Source organism: Heliangelus exortis, chromosome 16 (genome assembly GCF_036169615.1).
Source record: "Heliangelus exortis chromosome 16, bHelExo1.hap1, whole genome shotgun sequence".
In the NCBI taxonomy this organism is placed as follows: Eukaryota; Metazoa; Chordata; class Aves; order Apodiformes; family Trochilidae; genus Heliangelus; species Heliangelus exortis.
Genome location: NC_092437.1, coordinates 11,690,239 through 11,707,577, shown reverse-complemented (window position 1 = coordinate 11,707,577; position 17,339 = coordinate 11,690,239). Strand labels below are relative to the sequence as shown.

At 44.1% G+C, this 17,339-nt stretch overlaps 1 protein-coding gene across 3 annotated transcripts in view; it reads right to left on the bottom strand.

Annotated features, from left to right (window-relative positions):
- Window positions 1–803: 803 nt before the first annotated feature.
- The window catches only part of TOP1 (DNA topoisomerase I), a 64,254-nt gene continuing 47,718 nt past the window's right edge, over window positions 804–17,339 (bottom strand). For 2 of the 3 annotated variants that reach the window (XM_071760239.1, XM_071760242.1), the window contains 13 exons: window positions 16,364–16,479; window positions 12,942–13,063; window positions 12,444–12,566; window positions 10,903–11,090; window positions 10,141–10,285; window positions 8,939–9,082; window positions 7,855–8,040; window positions 6,274–6,342; window positions 5,566–5,680; window positions 4,720–4,847; window positions 3,548–3,642; window positions 2,598–2,747; window positions 804–2,214 (listed from right to left, as the gene is read on the bottom strand). In XM_071760239.1, coding sequence (XP_071616340.1) covers window positions 2,112–2,214; window positions 2,598–2,747; window positions 3,548–3,642; window positions 4,720–4,847; window positions 5,566–5,680; window positions 6,274–6,342; window positions 7,855–8,040; window positions 8,939–9,082; window positions 10,141–10,285; window positions 10,903–11,090; window positions 12,444–12,566; window positions 12,942–13,063; window positions 16,364–16,479 — 1,684 coding nt within the window. In that variant the 3' untranslated portion in view covers window positions 804–2,111. The remainder of the gene's footprint in view (window positions 2,215–2,597; window positions 2,748–3,547; window positions 3,643–4,719; window positions 4,848–5,565; window positions 5,681–6,273; window positions 6,343–7,854; window positions 8,041–8,938; window positions 9,083–10,140; window positions 10,286–10,902; window positions 11,091–12,443; window positions 12,567–12,941; window positions 13,064–16,363; window positions 16,480–17,339) is intronic. The other variant, XM_071760240.1, reaches the window with a different exon arrangement.

Sequence of the window (17,339 nt, the reverse complement as noted above, 5' to 3'; positions counted from 1 at the left end):
CCCAGCACCCATCAGGATCCCAGGCTGTCTGTGCAGACCTGCACATGGACAGGGCTCCAACAGGGACCCAGCAGCTTATTAAAAGGGATTCAAATCCTTCAGACAAGTCCTGCTAGGGTTAAGAACAATTCTGCAGCCAGAGAGCTTGGGGGGTCAAGCTGCTGATGTTTAAGTACATTATTCAAGGTAGTTTCCTCTGGGGTGCACAAACCAACCCAGACAAGCAAAGAGCCAGGCAGGGAACACAGATGAGAGATGTGGGAACCAGGTGAGCTGATGGACCACCTGAAGCCCCAGCATTGATGTGAGCTCATGAGGAAGCACCATGATCACAGGCTGGTGAGACAGCCTGGTCAGCTCACTGTACCCCTTACCAGGTCTCCAAAACACCCCATGCTGTAAGACCCACTGAGGGTTCAGCTACCTGACCATACAGACCTAGCACAGAGCCACCAGACTCCACAGGAGGAGCCAGCAGTGAGACTTTCTCTGATCAGGGCAACATCTCCAGCTGTAGAAAGAGCTCCAGAAGAGTTGCCACTGCCAGGTGCTTCATTTCAGATCCTTGGCATTATTAGGAAACCACATGCTTCCAATTCACCCTTGATGAAGACACAGCTGCTGTGTCAATCCCACCCCACTTGGTCCTTGTCACAGCCTCAGTGTCCCCTGTGCAGCACTGCTCACAAGAAGGGCTCAAGCCTCTCGCTGTGGAGGTGCCCAACCCAACATCTGCCCCTTGACCTCGAGCCCCTCATGGCCCAGGGCCCAAGGTGAAGGAAAACTCAGACACCAACACTCAGTTAAGTTGTAGGAATTTATTTTAAATAACCTACAGTTGATTAAAAGGGAATTCATGATAAAAATAGAAGATACTTGTTGAGGAAAGGCTGCAGGAAATGGTCTTCGCACACACACTACGCTAACGATGCCTCTAAAACTAATGATTATAGCAAAAAAAGGTTTCACATTAAAATTCTGCTTTTTTAATTTTTTTAAAATTTTTTTACACAATTACAAAAGAAAAAAATAAAAGCCCTAAAATCTTGATTATTTTCCTTTTTTTTTGGACCGATGCTCGTTTCCCTCGAAATTTATTGACCTGTGAAACTTCTTTTTACACAATAAAATCTTTCAAGTAAAAGAGAGGAGTGGGGCTTAGAAAAAAAGGGGGGAAAAGGTAAAACAGTCTGACAAACCTAAAAAGTAGATATTCTTGAAGTGTACAGAGCGTGTTCGGAACAAAGGGTGATGGGAATGTCATTTGCTGCCAATTTCATTTGTCCTCAAAATTCCACACAAGTCTCTCCATCACACGGCCCTCTCCCTCCCCCCCCAAAATCTACATGATCTTTAAGATCAAGAAGAAAACAACCAGTTTAAATATTTTAAAATAATTAAAAGAAATAAAAATTCACATTTAAGAAAGGAACGCTCAAGTCAGGAGGCCGATTTCCCATCATGCTTTGCTCTGAATGTGGTGGATATTTGTAATTCATGTTCCAATGCCAGGACTGTTTCAAGTGACAAATTAAAAAAAAATATATATATTTGGGTATTTTCATGACTATAGTGACAGCTGTAACAGGTGCGTTGGGTTTCTTAAATTTTGTTTATTTGTTAAATTCTGAAATGGGGTGGGAGGGGGAAGGGAAGGGCAGGGGTTAAGGAGTCCATTTTCTATTAAAATATAGAAGTTATTGCAAAACCCTAACTGTAAAAACGCACCAATATAATTGGATTTTGTATACAGTAGCTAAAGATTCCCACGCTCTCAGTGTGATGGTGAATTTGCCTGGCGGAAGGTTGACAAATCCCCCATCCACTTGCCCTGCCTCAAGAGAAAAACCACACAAACCAGACAGCTAGAATTTGGATTTCTGAAACATTTTTAAATAAGTTGTCCATAGGACAACTGGCTCAGCTCCTTTAGGATATTTCCAGGTTATGCTTTCTGCAAGATGTTGGCTGTTTTATCTGATGCTCACTTGCCCCTTTCCTCCCCCTTCCCCAGCATCCAAGGACAAGTAAGGCTCACAGTTTATCAATCTCCCTAAAAACCAGGCTACTCCCCCTTTTTATCCCATAAAATTCAGCTCATTAAAACCAAGTTAAAACTCATAGTCTTCTTCTGCCATGTCGATAGCCCAGGCAAATTTCTCTCGTTGGGTTTTGTTATAAATCTTCTCTATAGGAATTCCCCACTTCTTACACCTGCAGGAGAGGAGACACTGTTAGTCAACACAGAACAGGCCCTCAGCCCCTGGCTGTGCAGCTCTGCTCTCCCCTAGCAGCTTCCTAAGCTCTGCTCCAGCACAGGACACACCACCCAGCCAAGCACCACCAGCCTCCTGACTCTGCAGGTTCTTCAACCCATCACCTCCCAGCACAGTGCTGGTTTGGGCTGGCATTGTCACACTTGCCTCAAGAGACTCTTTCTTAACTTTCTGAAACCATCTCAAGATACAAGAGAAGGCCAGATGGCTCTGGCAGCAGATGGTCCCTGCTCTTGGCCACAGCCCTTGTCTGTTATTAGGGGGGACAAGACAAGCAGTGAAGGGGAGGTTTCTCCCCACACACACCAGGCAGGTGCTTACCAAGCAACAGAGATCCTAGGATCCAGATAGTTGAGTTTGGAGGTGCCCAAAGCAATCTGCTTGTTCTCCTCCCTATCTGTAGCCTGAACCTCCAGCTTCATCAGTTGCTCTTCAATCCTCTGCACTGCTTTCTTCTTGCTCTCCACTGTCCTGGGGTGGGAAAGAATCAAAACATTTAATTCCTAATGCCCTGCTAGGATTGAGATGAGATGGCAACACTGTGGGAACCCAAAGGGACTTTGCTCAAGGGAATGCCACCAGGCACAGAAAGGGCAGCTGTGTCAGCACAGATGGTGACACAAAACTCTCAGCACATGCAATTAAGAACTGACATTTTCAAAGAGGCAGAGCAGAAATCTTGAACAACAGTTTTGTTTCAAAGAGTTGAAAGCAACAGCCTGAACAGTTCTGATGCTACATCCACTCTAAAGCCAGCCCACCTACCCCTCTGGAACAGTTACACTGAGAATTCTGCTTTCTTTCTGCTACCTTAACTCAGCACCCCTGTGTCCATCCTGCAGAGCTCACACAGTCTGAGTACATCATCTGCACTGTGGGCTTCCAACAGAGCAGGACAGAACCCAGAGCAGTGCATGTGCAAGTGTGTAACTCCTGGCTCCCCATAAAGATGGCAATGCTGCACGCTGGATCCATTGCTCAGCTTGGTGCTGGGCAGCAGGGTGGCTGAGCACTGGCTGGTGCTCAGCCTGGGGGGGGTAAGAGACACAGCAGAGACTATTGCCAGTGACTATGGCAGGAGGTGCAGCATTAGAGCACCCCATGGTCCTCAACTTGAAAGCCATTTCTCCATGCACAGAATGAGGAGGGGACAAGAAAGCTTGAGGGAGCCTTCCCAGACCACAGGCTGGGGAAACAGAACACAGGGTGACAGACATATCTGGAGCCAAGAGCACTGGGAGCATTGCACACCCTGGTGACACCAGCCTTACTTTTTAGACTTCTCATCCCTCCGGACCTTGGCATCAGCTTTGGCGCTTTTCAGTTCTCTCCTGGCATCAGCCAACTGCTCCTTCTTGGCATCGATCTAGGAGAGGCAAAACCAGACAGCAGCACTGTGAACATGCTGCTGAGAACTCTGGCAGACATCCCTGGACAGCATGACCCAAGGGAGAGAGTTTGTGACTACGTTCAGAATCTATTAGCACTCAGACCCATTTCTGCAAAACTGAGTATGGTAAAATATTGCCCTCGGAAAGAGGGCCCCACTCATTTCCAAAGACAGGGAAGTGCTGGGAGTTTCTCACACTGCTACAACCAAGCAGGCAAATGAATTGGCTTGGTCTGGGACTGGCCAACAGCCCCTTCAGGCAGCTTATCTGCCTCCACTGTATCCTGCCAGTACCAGCTCTGATGGTAACACAGGAGGATGATCCCTGTTCCCTCAGCAGGAATCAATTCTTGCCCCAAATCCTTCAGGCTGAAAGCTGTTAAGGCTTCAGGCAGTCCTCCTCCAGTAAGTTTAGGATTCAGGGAGATTTAACATTTTGCACATTCCCCTTAAACATCCCCCAAGCTCTAAGATCTAAGGTGAAGGCAGCCATGTTAGGTGTTACAGAAGCAGGGGACACTGCAGTGCCAAACCAGAAATTCTTATTGTGAAGGTTATTCTAAAGCCAGACCAGGAACAGACCTAACCCCTTTGGACCTCATGGCCTTCATCAGAAACAATCTGCAAAGGAAGAGGTCAGGTCAGGAGGGCAAAATGTACAGTGTACACAGCCTGCCCTGACAGTGGCCTGAGACTCAGAACAGAAGTGGATGCCCACTCTGGGTTCTTCAGGGGTCACAAATCAGAGCTAGAGACTGCTGCTCTGAAGTTTCAATGGCAGCAGAACATATCCCTATGGGATGGGAGGCAGTTAGAGAGGGTCTGGTCTTGGTCTTTACAAGTAAAAGACAGCTCAGGCTGAGAAGTGACCCTTTCAGCTCACTACTCTGCTTGTGGAGTTCTGCTTTCCCAGCAGACGCAGCACTAACCAACTCCTAACTGGGAAAAGCAGACTCTGCTTCCATTTCACCTGGAGTGAAAGGAAACGTGACTCCTGAGAGGTAGCATGAGGAGCTCTGCCCCAGCCCAGGAGCTGGGCAAGGCTGGGGGTACCTTGCTCTGCAGGTTCATCATGGACTTCTCAAAGGTCTTCGGCGGAGCCCTCTGGTGGTTACACAAGATGGCCACCGCTCTGTTGGCACGGTTATAGGAAAGGATCTTCGCTGGGATGTTGTCATCCGCTGCAAAGTACAAGAAAGTGGTGAACAAGTGGGTTCTCCAGGGCTCTGCAGTCCCCCAGTCTGTGCCCCACCAACTCTGCAGAGCTGACCTTCCCCTCTGACGGGCCAGTCACAAAACCGCACTCTAATGAAAGCAGAAAGAGCCTGACCTCCTCCACCCTGGGTTTTGACTCCTTCTGGGATGTCTTCTTCAATAATAGGACATCATTTGCCACTCTGAGACAGGGCAAGCACATCCATGCTCAGAGCAGTGGATGGCAGGACCATAATGCTCAAAACACTACTGGGCTTCACAGGTCTAAGGTACCCACTCTGTGAAGTTGTTGACATGCAAGCTGCCAGAGCTGGACAGGAAAAGTTGTGAATGAGCAGCCAGGAAACATGAAGCTGTTACAAGTGCAGCTGCCTTGTCTTGCCACCTAAAACATTCTACAGTTAACAGAAAGCAAATAAGAGATCTGGTAAAGCACAGACACAAACTAGCTAGCACATCCTGGTGTGCTCACAAGTCAGCTTTGCTCTGTCCCAGTGCTGCTCAACCACTCCAAGAGACTGTCTGGCAGCAGATTTTTGGTCAGACCTCAGCAGTCTGACATTTACACTGAAAAAAACTGCAACAAGGAAGTGGTGTACAGACACAAGACTTGTGGGTAAGCCAAGGAAACCAGGACCGTATTTCAGGGTAAGATCTGTTCTCAGTTTCAAGGACATGACTTACGATTAGTGAGCTCCTTGAGCTGCTGCTGTAGCGTGATGGAGGCGTTGTAAGTACGGAATACCTTGGCTGTCAGTCCCTCCATAAGGTCTTGAAGGTGTTTGTTTAAGATACTGGTCTAAGAAAGCAGAAAGGAGATGACAATTAGCACTAAAATTGACCACAGCATTTGTGAAATCTCAGTATAGACTTGCTGATGAAGACATGGAGCTCAGGGCTGAACCCGAGTGTACTCAGACCTGACCACAACAGTACCCAAACCACAGACAAAGTGAACAAAGAACCAACAAGCATTAGATTGGTATCAGGTACCACAAGTGGCCAAATAGATTTTGTTCAGTGTGGAGGTTTTGGTTCTGAACAGGTAGAAAGGTGCCTGAACCACCACAGTGCTCCCATAGAGCCAAATGTGCAGATGGAGATGGCATCTGAAAACCTGTCACCTCACACAATTGTCTTCTCTGAACTCTGAAAAAAAACCTTCCCAAGTCAGAGCCAGCCAGGCTCATCAGGACCATAGCCCATCACTCCAGGAACCTGTGGGCACAGTGACACTGGATTGAGGAACTCTCACTGCTTTTAGGCTGCTCAAGCCAGCTCTGGAAGCAAACTGCCACTGAAACCATTTCTGGAACAGCACAGCTGTTGCTGCCTGCTGCAGAGTGAGAGCCTGTTCTGGTGCTCTGCCCCCACCATCAGCCATGTGCTTACATTGAGGCGATCAAAGAGGTCATCCTCAGGCTGCTTGTTCTCCATGAACAGCTGAAGATTCTTAAACACCTGCAGGAAAAGAAAACCACTGACTTCAGACACACAGACCTGACAGCACTGAGGAGCAGTAATACATCAGGAGCAACACTGCCAGAGAGCCACTTAAACTGTTTTCAGGCACCAGTGATGATGTTGGATGTTACTTCCTAGCAAACACCCACCTTTCAATACAGCCCTTGTGTTGAAGGTTCCTCCTCATCAACAGGAATTCCAGGCCCTTTATAAAGGGCCCTTCAATACCATTTATCCTCACTCTTTAGATCAAGATTGCTGGAGACCTGATTATGCTCTAGCTTAGCTGCCTGACAGAGACAGAGACCCCACAGCCACCTCCATTCCCTCACTCCAGCCAGAGACCCCTGAGTCATTTTTCATGGGTTGAAGCTACCAAAAGCCAACCCTTCTCATTGCTACAGTAAATGTTTCATGCAGTTCCATCCCAAACAAGTCTCAATGGTCTAGGGAGAACAATCAAAGCATCTTTGATTATACAGGGACCACAAATGACACCTCAGTGTGCTCCAAATCCCCAGTTTCTTTCACTTTTCTTCTACAGACACCAACTACACATAGGTTTGTAGTTCCACAATAATAGATTTGCTATTGTATGCACTAAATAAGAGACACCAAGAGATACCAATAAAACCAGGGAAAATGTTTTGTTCTTTAAATAAGAAAATAAGAATTTCAGCACATCTATTTCTGTAAGAGCTACGGTTTGTTGTTTTTTTGTGGGTTTTTTTTCAGTTTTGTTCCCCAAGAGGCCATCCAACATTTACTGCTGATCATGGTTACAATTCAGTATTATACATGGGGTATCTAACATACTGTGCTGACTTGCAGGGCTGTTGCACCCACAAAACCAACACTACTTTCAGATAGTGCCCTCCAGGTTCACACTGCTGGATAGGGATTTATTCTGGAATGAGGTCAGGATCACAGCAGATTTAAAATTGGTAGATGACAAAGAAATCAAGGAATTAACTTTGCATAGAAAAGAGGTCTTGGATGGTAGACAGTCAGGCTCACAGGCCAGAAGTATCAGTGCAACTACTCTGTTTGCTCTGGAGCACCCAAAATCAGCATCTACCACAGTGAGAGCTCGACTCCAACATGAACAAAACCACTGTGACAGAGAACCTTGTATCGTGACAGCCCACGTCAAACAGCCACTTGAGCAATGCCATGCAGGGCTGTTTTCAGAACCTTTTATGCTTTTACTTGTCACGTGGACTTAGAACTCTACAGGTGACAAAACCAACTCTGCTAACCAGAATGAGACCCAAGAAACCCATCTAACATAGCTGCTACAGTTATACCAACCCTTGACAATGAGACCACAGAGAAGTGCAGCAAGACGTTTAAATATCACATCTGCTTTGTTACATCACACCACCAGCAGCCTTCTCTTTGATGGCACTGCCAATTAAAAAGAGCATTAACTGACTTATTTTTTGACTAGGAACTGTGCTGCCTACATTTTTCTGCAATTCTGTCTGTGTGTTTGTGGAGGTGCCTTACCCTCTTCTCAACAGGGACTTTGTTGTAGTATCGGATGGAGTCCTTCCCAAGGAAGTCAAACTCAACCACGTATTCCTGGCCATCCAGTTCAGGATGCAGCTTGATATGTTCTACCCTCAGAGAGCAGCAGCCCACGGTGTCAGCTGTCTCTCCTTCTTCTTTTTCATTACCAGCTCTCAGCGCAAGCTACATTTGTATCAAAACAAGAGATGTAAGCATTTCAAACCATCCCAGTAATGTATAAATGCCAGAAGCTTTCAGACACTGGCCTAGAAGCAGGAGTACCCATTAAAAAAAAAAGGGAGAAAATGCATTTGTGTTGATAAAATTGACACTTTTAAAATTCTAGTAAAACCTACCTTAAATGTCTTTTGATCGGTTTTAAAGAACCCTGCACTAAAGCCAAAAATCTACCAATCTGCCAGAATGGAAATCCACTGCAAAAAAAATTGATATTTTTTAAAAACCAAACTGACTTCCATGTGAACTTAACCTGATACAAGGTGATGAAGTTCAGTTGACCATTTCTATGGTCCTACCTCTTCATTGCACACTAAATAGACACACTTTAAGTAGCACATAGGACACTTTATAATAGGACACACACAAATAATCAAAAGGCTAGAAACTGGGTTTAAATAGCTTTAACTCCATTGGTATAATGGAGTCTTTTCAAGTCTCTGTGGTGAAAAAATTAGCATAAATATGAAATCTCATGACTGTAGCCTCAAACTAAAGAGGTGACAAACAAGCAGAAATTCCCATCGGGAAAACTGAAAAAGCTGGAGACAAAAGGTTCACACAAACTTCCCAGTAATCCAACTGGTTGATTCTGGAACCAGGCTGTGAATTTTGCCTGAACCAAAACACTGCTGCCTGAAATAGCCATGTTCAGTACAATAGTTCATTGCTCTGGACTCCAGGTAATGAGAAGGAAAAGGAGATGGGAGCCTGCCCACCAGGAAGTCTCAGGATACCTTAGGAACTGGACTCAATTCTGCCTTAGGATCAGACACACAACATTCCCGAGTGTTCCCAACAGGAGAGGAAAGGTAAGGAAAGGGTGCTGGTGCATGCTCCTTACTTTATCAATGAAGTACAGTGCCACAGCCCTCTGCCTGACTTTCATCTCTTTGGATTTCCAGTCTTCTCGATACTGATTCCGGATTTTATCTACGCACTTCTTCAACCTCCGAGCTGTCTCATACTTCTGCCAGTCCTTCTCCCCCTGCAGAGCAAGTTGGAATAGAGTCAGCATCAGAAAGAAGGCAAAGGACCAGTTCCAATCTGCATCTCAAGGCTTTGTAAGTGTGTGTTTGGCAAATGATCTCAGTTTACAAAAGCAATGAGATTTTGCTGCTGAACTCCTCAGCTTCGAGCTATGCTGCTGCACAGCTGTAGGTAATTCACATTTCCATGATATTGAACACTTCTGTGGAAGCAACTATAAAGACACAAAAGATACTATGACTTCCCTGCTTCTAAACATACAAATGGTTTCCTCTGCTTTGATCAGATGACACTTATGTTCTTTCAGCTATGTAATTAAACACCCATAAAAGGTAAAAGCAACATCAATGGGTCATCATCATTACCATATATTCAAAGCATTGCAAAAAAGAGAGCATGAATTCAAAAGGAACAGAGATTTTTCCTTATAGTTGTAGGACCGACCCCTTGTTTCCAATTTAGGAGAAAAATCTCTTGAAAAAAGCCCTACTGAGAAAATCTTAAAACTTACTCTCAAAACTGAAAGCTACTTACATTTCAACAGGTTTATTACTGCTTATGGAATTGCTTTGTTGACTGTCTTTCCTTCCACAGCAGGATTTGTTTTCCTAATAGCTCCTTGATAGCCTTCTTTGCCAGTAGTCTGGCCTGGCCATATTTTTAATTTTACAATTGACTAATTAGCAACCATGGTTATAAGTTCATTGGATGATCAGGGGAAGTTGGCACCAAACACAGATAAAATACCCACCAGAGCAAGTCTGTTCATCCATAAGTTGCTGCCTTTTAGGCTTACAGAGAGTAAAGGATTCCTACTAGGAATGACACAATGATACTTTTTAATAGAAATTTTCCAGATTTCATCTGCTCTCGTGTGCAGCAATTGTGTTCTTTCTTTTTAAGGCAAACAGAAGCACAGAAACGTTCATGTATTTTTCAGCCAGTGTAGGAAAAACAGCAAGACAGCTTTGCTTCCTATCTCTCTGCTAGCCAACAGCTACATTTGTTTCTTTAAGACACGAGCAGTAAGATTTTTTTAAAAAAATAGATCTTTACCTTAATTCTTGAGCTAGGGTTCAACATGATGTATTTGATAGAGCCTTGGATGTTCTCAGTCCATGAAACCAGCCAGGTAACCTTGTTATCATGCCTGACTTCCTTCCATTTATGTCCTGGTGGAGGGGCAGGGATCTTTGAATCCCTGCAGAGTTACAAAACAGCAAATAAAAACTGTTTAAGGAGACTTTCACAGCATCAGAATAGAGAAATGAATGAATACAACCACACAAAGAAAGCACGGAGAAAAAACTGAGGCAGCATAACTATATATTTCCACAGTTAGGAAATGAAGTCAATCAAAATCAGAAATGTAACTGTTATCAATATGTATCTGCTGAAATATTATACTATAATAGTGGGAACACAAACTGGCAGGACCAGCTTTGGTTTGTGGACACTACAATAATGTGGACACTTGTAAGAACAAGATAGAAAAGAAGCCCACCAAACCTCAGCCTTCAACATCAAGGAAGACAAAGTAGGGCAAGTGATCTAGAAGAAAATTAATTTCTGGCAATATCAGCTGGAAAGACTGCCTGAACAGATGCAGGATGTGTAGGGATGAGGAAGAAAACAAGCTGACAAAATTCAGCATGAAAGCTGCGATAGCCTTGTTCAGTGTCTTTGCTTCTATGCCTCAGTTTCTCCTCCTTGTAAGAGTAAGATGAGATGTGTATCTCTAAGTGCTTGTATATCAACTTCTACAGGATTCTGGAAAATCTTATCCTAGAGCTAAGGTGTGAAGCACCCAGTGCTCACTTGCTGCAGTTGATGATGATGTCTTCTGGCATGATGCGTCTCTTCAGCATTCCCATCTTGGGATGGTTCCCACGACCTCGGAAGAGACCTGGAGGTTCAATCTTAAAGTTGGCAATCCTCTCCTTGTGGTTGTCCATCACACAGTAGCCATATTCCTTCAATAGTCGCTCGTTCTCCTCTTTGATTTTCTGGAAAAAGCCAAAAGCAAGGATGCTATGCTATACCCAGCACCACGCACAACTCGAAATGCCAAAACTTCAAAAATTTTGCTATTTGCACCACACCAATGCTGAAGACTCAACTCAGAACCAGATTCCCATCATGCCAAGTGCTGGATCAACACACAGAGCAGCACACTGTCCAGAAAAGTGTTCATAAAATACAAGAAGCACAAACAAAAACAACAAAAAAAGGGAAAAGATGTGCGAAAATTTGTATTTGGGAGGAACAGATTAGGGCTGATGAGGACACCTACAATTTTGCCACAGAGAGACATTTAGATCTATATACCACAGATAGAAGGGCAGCTCCAGCAATGTACTGCTGCTTTACAGTCTACATTCAGCATTTGACATCCACCAGACTTGGTATCTTGTTTTATGCATAAAAACTCAGACTTCTGTGTTTGAACTCGGCATCAGAAAGCAGGCAGAGGAATGTCTCCAGTCTGCCACATGTCAAGCTTGTGTCAGCAAATGGTCTTGTAAGTAGAACACAGCCTCCTAAGGAAAAATGTGCTGAGATTTCACTGCATACTTCTGTGCTTGAACTCCAGTTATATAGAAGGAAAAATTAAAACACTGCAGCTCAATATAAAACATCTGACCTGCAGACTGCACTGGTGGCAGCTTAGAACAAAACAGAAAAAGCCACTTCTGTTTCATTATAGTGGCCACCACGGGCAGAACTGAGGAAGGCTCACCCTCTGTTCTCAAATGGGAACACCAAGAAGGCACAGGCTGTCTTTTGGTGGGAGCCCTCTGACCATGAAGGCCACAATCCCCCTGACTCACAGGGCAATTACTGTGGCATTGCAAAAGAGCAACTGAGAACTTGGGACAAGTTTCCAGCTCCCATTGCAGTAACTCTCAGTCATCTAAAAACTATTTAATTCTGTCCCCACAAACCACTGTAGTCATGCTAGTGGAAAACAAAGTTCTTTCTTTTCTTCCCTCAGGAAAACGCACTAAGTTTAACTTCAGGTTTGTTCTCCCATTTTATTTGCTAATGTCACTGCTGCATCACTTCCACTGTCCACAATTTTGCCTTCCAAATCCAAGAGTTTCTAAAATGAAAAATCTGTCCCCAGTTGAGGATCAGGGACCAAGGCTCCCATGTCTAAAGTCAGGATGAAGATTCAGCTGTAAACAGGGCTTTGCTTTACCTGAGCTGCACAGTAAACACTCCTACAGTTAACACAAATGTAAAAATTTGAAAGCCAGTAAACACTGACTGACAAATGGCAAGGCAGGCAGAGGAATAATTACACAAAGAAGAAGCCAGCTAAAAATCAAGAAGTCTCCTAGAAATCCCTCTGGTACCTGTTTCTCCTCCTTGGACATCTGTTTCCTAGCTTCTGACTGAGCTTTGAAATACTGGCTCATGTGGGTGAAGTCACACTTGCTGAGGCTGGTGATAGTGCTCTTCTCTTCAGAGGTCATTTCCTTGCAGAAAAAAAGCAGCACTTTAAGTTTTCATAGAGTAAGTTTTTATGTATAGTAGAACTCACCCTACCCCAGGCAGTTTAAACAAGACAGGTTCTCACAACAAACCCCCAAGGATCCCCAAACTTTTGCACATGTTCAAGGTCAAAGAGAAAAAGGACAAGAAGCAGAGGACATGGAGTGCTGGCCTTCCAGTGGTCTGTTCTCTACAAGCACTGAGTAACTACAGGATAAACTGGAACTTCACAGCCATGATCTGAGGCTTTCAAGCTGCTTGAAGCTCACTTTGCTGTGCAGGGAACAGCAGTCCCTTCTCACTGCCCAGTGCTGAGGTGACACTGGCCATGGCCATGCCTGCAGGCACTATGTTCATACCTTTCTCCAGTCTTTGAAAAAGTTTTTCCTGAAGACCTCCTTTGTAGTGTACTCATGATCAAGCATTTTTGCAAAGAATGTGGCAACTTCTTCTGCTTTGGTGCTCAGCTTCATGACTTTACCTACAAAGAAAGGTTTTCTTTTTAAAGAAAATGATAAACAGGAATTGAAGCCAGAAAGAGGCCACAGTAACTACCTTAAAGGACGCTGTATTTTTAAAACAGACAAGTTTTTCTTAAAAATGTTACATAGCACAGCAAGTTGAATTGCCAAAGGAAATACAGGAGCACAATTGCTTGACTTTCATCACAAACATTTTGGAAAAAAAGTTTCCTCTAGACTATAAACACTGAAAAAAGCAATTGCAAACTGATGAGACGGGTCTGAGAGATGCAGGGCAGGAAGGGGAAAAGGCCTCCTGCAGGAAACCTATGCTGAGACACCCCAGTGGTGTGTATGCTCCTGGGGAGGTCCTGCTGTTTGAAGTGAGAAAGGCAAGGGTTTTTATTAAATTTCATATTCCTGCACTCAGACATATGGGAAATCCACTCTCTGTATTCCTCTCCTACCCACCACGGGACTCCACTTTGGAACATCCCTTCCAGCCTTCAGCTATTTCTAGCCAGGAAGAGCCCTTCCTATGTATATACCACAAATAGGCTGGAAATGGATGCCAAATATTTAACTCCCCTTCACTGCAGGGAAACATGTCAGGATTCTGCTAATCTCTCCCTTTGCTGTGGGAATGTGCTCCTGTGGCTCCAAAGCAGGCTCCAAAGCTGGCAATTTCTACCAAAGACTGAGCCTTCAGTGAGTGGTGAGATCACATTTCAGCTTATCTGCAAGACTGCAGTACAGAGTGGAATTGCTGCAAGGGAAGACTTGAAAACACAAGGGAAAAGAGGCTGCTGCAACACTGAAGCTGTGGATTCAATATCTAACATTCCTCTGGAGCAGCTTTTTGGTCCAGATCACATTCCTGATGACACGTGAGGTGGCACTGACCCCTGTGAAGGACTTTGCATGCAGCTCACATCTTCAGCTAGTTGCAAGAAATATTTAAAGTCCCAGTGGGGTGGCAGACAGTCAACACCTGTGGATTTTTCAAGCAGCATTTTACTGCACAAAAATCAATACAGGGTTGTTTCTAGGCTCTTGGAAAAAAAGACCACACTTCAGATTTACTACGTTTTTAAAAGCTGCATCATCTCCAAAATTAAACCATGGGAGTAATCTATAAAGCCTTAAAATCTATAAACCCTCGTAAAAAAGAACTTAGCTCAAAGTCCTCCCAATAATCTGAGTGTATTCCACAATTAAATTAAATCAACAATAACTCTGCCAATTTTTAAGCTGCAACCTAAAATACAGCGTTTGTTTGCTTGTAACAGGAAATGGGGGAAGGGAGAGACAGCAAGGGAAACAGTTTTTCCAGGCTGCAAGTCTAGCTTAAAAGAGGCCATCAAGTTAGCAATATATTCATTCTGGGGCTAAAATGACTGATACTTTTCCCAAATTGCTGAAGGCTCAGTCCCCTTTATCTAATTACTTTAGAATGTATTTCAAAGGACTGAATTTCCTCTTTTTCTTACAAAGGCTTGAAAAGGCTCTCAGTGATTGCACTGGAAAAGAAGAAGAGGTATTTATTCCAGGGCTGTGAATATTAGTTTCCTCACTTACAAAACTAAAAACCAGAGAGCAGTCAGGGGGGGGACAACATGAGCAGAAGAGATTGAAACACAACTTTCTCCATCTGCTCTCCTACCTTGCCCCATCAACAAACAAACATGCAAGCTCTGGGTATGAGCAGCAGCTTGTTCACCTACCCAAGCAGACAGTCAAGCCTCAAAAGATGGGTTTGGCATTTCTAGCTCCTTCACCAGGTTTGGTATTGTAAGCACTAACAATAGATCCAGCAGTCAGTATTATGTTAGATGAAAACAGGCAGTCTCAGTGCAAAGCAATCTCCAGGCAAGGGACAGATTCCTCCAGTGAGATCCTGCAGCCTGGCAGCTGGCTGGCCAGCCAGAGCATGATTATTGGACCCCACAAATCATCCTAGGATAATCTTGAAATTAGACAATGCCTTGTGAGCACAGACAGCAGCTCTCAGCAGCTGCTGTGTAAATCAGACATCTGATTTTTTGCCTAGTTTCTCGAGGAAGACTTATGTGATTGTTTTATTTCCCAGACACTCTCCCCCCCCCCCAGTCCCTGACCACCCTGTAACTGTTGTGCCTGCTGAGGAATTTCTGCCAAGACAGAGACAAATGTTGAAAAAATTCAACCACCTCCTAGAGGTTTTGTGAAATAAATGGCTAGACAGAAGAGGAGTTTATGGCTGCCTGCACTGCTATAAGTGCAATTTGCCCCTCTCCCCTCCTCTAGACAGCTGGAGGAATATCACACATCCTTCAATAGAGGAAAAAAAATGCCAACTTTGTATCAAGCTCTTACCAAACCCTAAGAAAGGAGTCTGTAAGACATCCTCTGTGGTCTTGGAGATAGCCTTTATGGGATGCTTTATGTTTATTTCACTAGATTGTTGCTGAGAATGAATGTCACCTATTCCTCAGTATTGAAAAAACACTGTCTCATGTCACATGAAAACAGCACATTGCTCCTGGAAGGGCTCCAAGTGCAGATGTCCCTTCACCAAAAATTATGTTTTCATCCATTCAAATACCTCCCACTTAATTCAATCCTGGGTTAATTTGATCCTTCATTTAACATGATCACAAGACTAAAAGGAAACACACGGGTCATCAAGTCTAGTCTCCAGCAGGCATCACATCATATAATCCCTTCCACATGAGCCTCTAACAAGCAGTCAGCCCAGCATATTAGAATCCCACATCAATTAGTTCTACAGGACACCGTGGTCAGTGAGTGGGACCCTGACTTACACCACAAGGCTGTGTCCTTGAGGCCAGGGTCACCCCATGCATTCCTACAAGACCCTAACCACCATCTGTATCAAAATTCAGGTGTCTTTTATTCCACTCCTGCCACCAAATGATCACAAATTTCATCACAGATGATGGGAGCTGCAATTCATAAGGTTAAAGAAAACAGAGGAAGCCTGAAGGCAGCCAGCAATGAACTACAGTTATGTATTCTACTGGTTACACACTCCTCTCCAGCAAAAGACATGCTCATCAGACTGTTTAGGAACCTGAGAGATTTACCAGCATAACAGAGTGAGAACAAGTTCTTCTTCATGTCAACTTAGTTAGCAGAAATCAGCAAGCTGTTTCTTTACTTCCACAGATCATTCCTTCACTTAGCTGTTAAGGAACTTCTTTGAAGCCAGCCACAAAAACAAAACCACCTCCTCATCCCTTCAGTCCCCGGAAGAACACCACAATACCCTGAGAATGTTTATTTCTCTTCCAAGCAAGTGGAAACACAGATTAACTCACCATCATAATAAAACTTGACATTTTCAGGCAGAGGTTCATATGGTGGAGCAAATACAGGACCTTTGTGCTCTAGGAACTTCCATTTAATGCCTTCAGGGTAACGCTCTTCTTCCCACCTTCAAGACAGAAATAGGAACCAATACAGTTTTAAGCTCCTTTATTACTGTGGGCTGTAAGAGTGTGCTAAAGAAAATGAACAATCATTGTTTTGTCAGGCTCAGACCATGTACAAATATTCAATGCACAGTCAGCATGTAATTATTCTTTTTTCCCTTTTTTTTTTTAATTTTTAAAGCACAACCATGTCCATGAACAGAACACCTTGATGTTATCTGATGACACATCACCCCCTGCTTGCTGCTCTTTTCACAAAATCACAGAGCTGAAAAAGCTGAGAACTTAAGAAAAATGAAGAATTGTCTTGTAAAACAGCCAGGATCATGCCAGATCAGAGTCAGCTGAGATCTCACACCAGGTCCAGGATGTCTGCTCAGCAAAGCCAAACACCTGTAGTATATTACACAGCTGCTTTCAGTTGTGGACAAGTACACCATTAAGGGCAGAGATAAAGAAACAGATGTTCATTTACGACCTAAATGAGAACAAACCTGCTTGGACAAGAAAGACTAAAACCTGCTCTGTCATTTAAAATTCACTCCAATTCTTTGGGTAAGAAAAGCACATTTGAAGAAAAACAGAGGAGCACAGGGAAATTGCAAACTTGCCTTAAAGCACATCTATAAAAACATTTTGCATGTGATGCATTAGGTATCACAGTACAGCAAGGTAGGCACCACCAAGCCCACATTCCAGCTGAACAAACTCACAGGGCCAGCAATTCATCTACAGAGACAAGGGGTCCCACCAGGCCAGTATCCTCCCCCCAGTTCCCAGTACCCAAGTCACTGACTCCACCCTCCTCCCCTTTACACCTCTTTCATGATTATCAGAACATTACTGCTGCATGCTGCTGGCA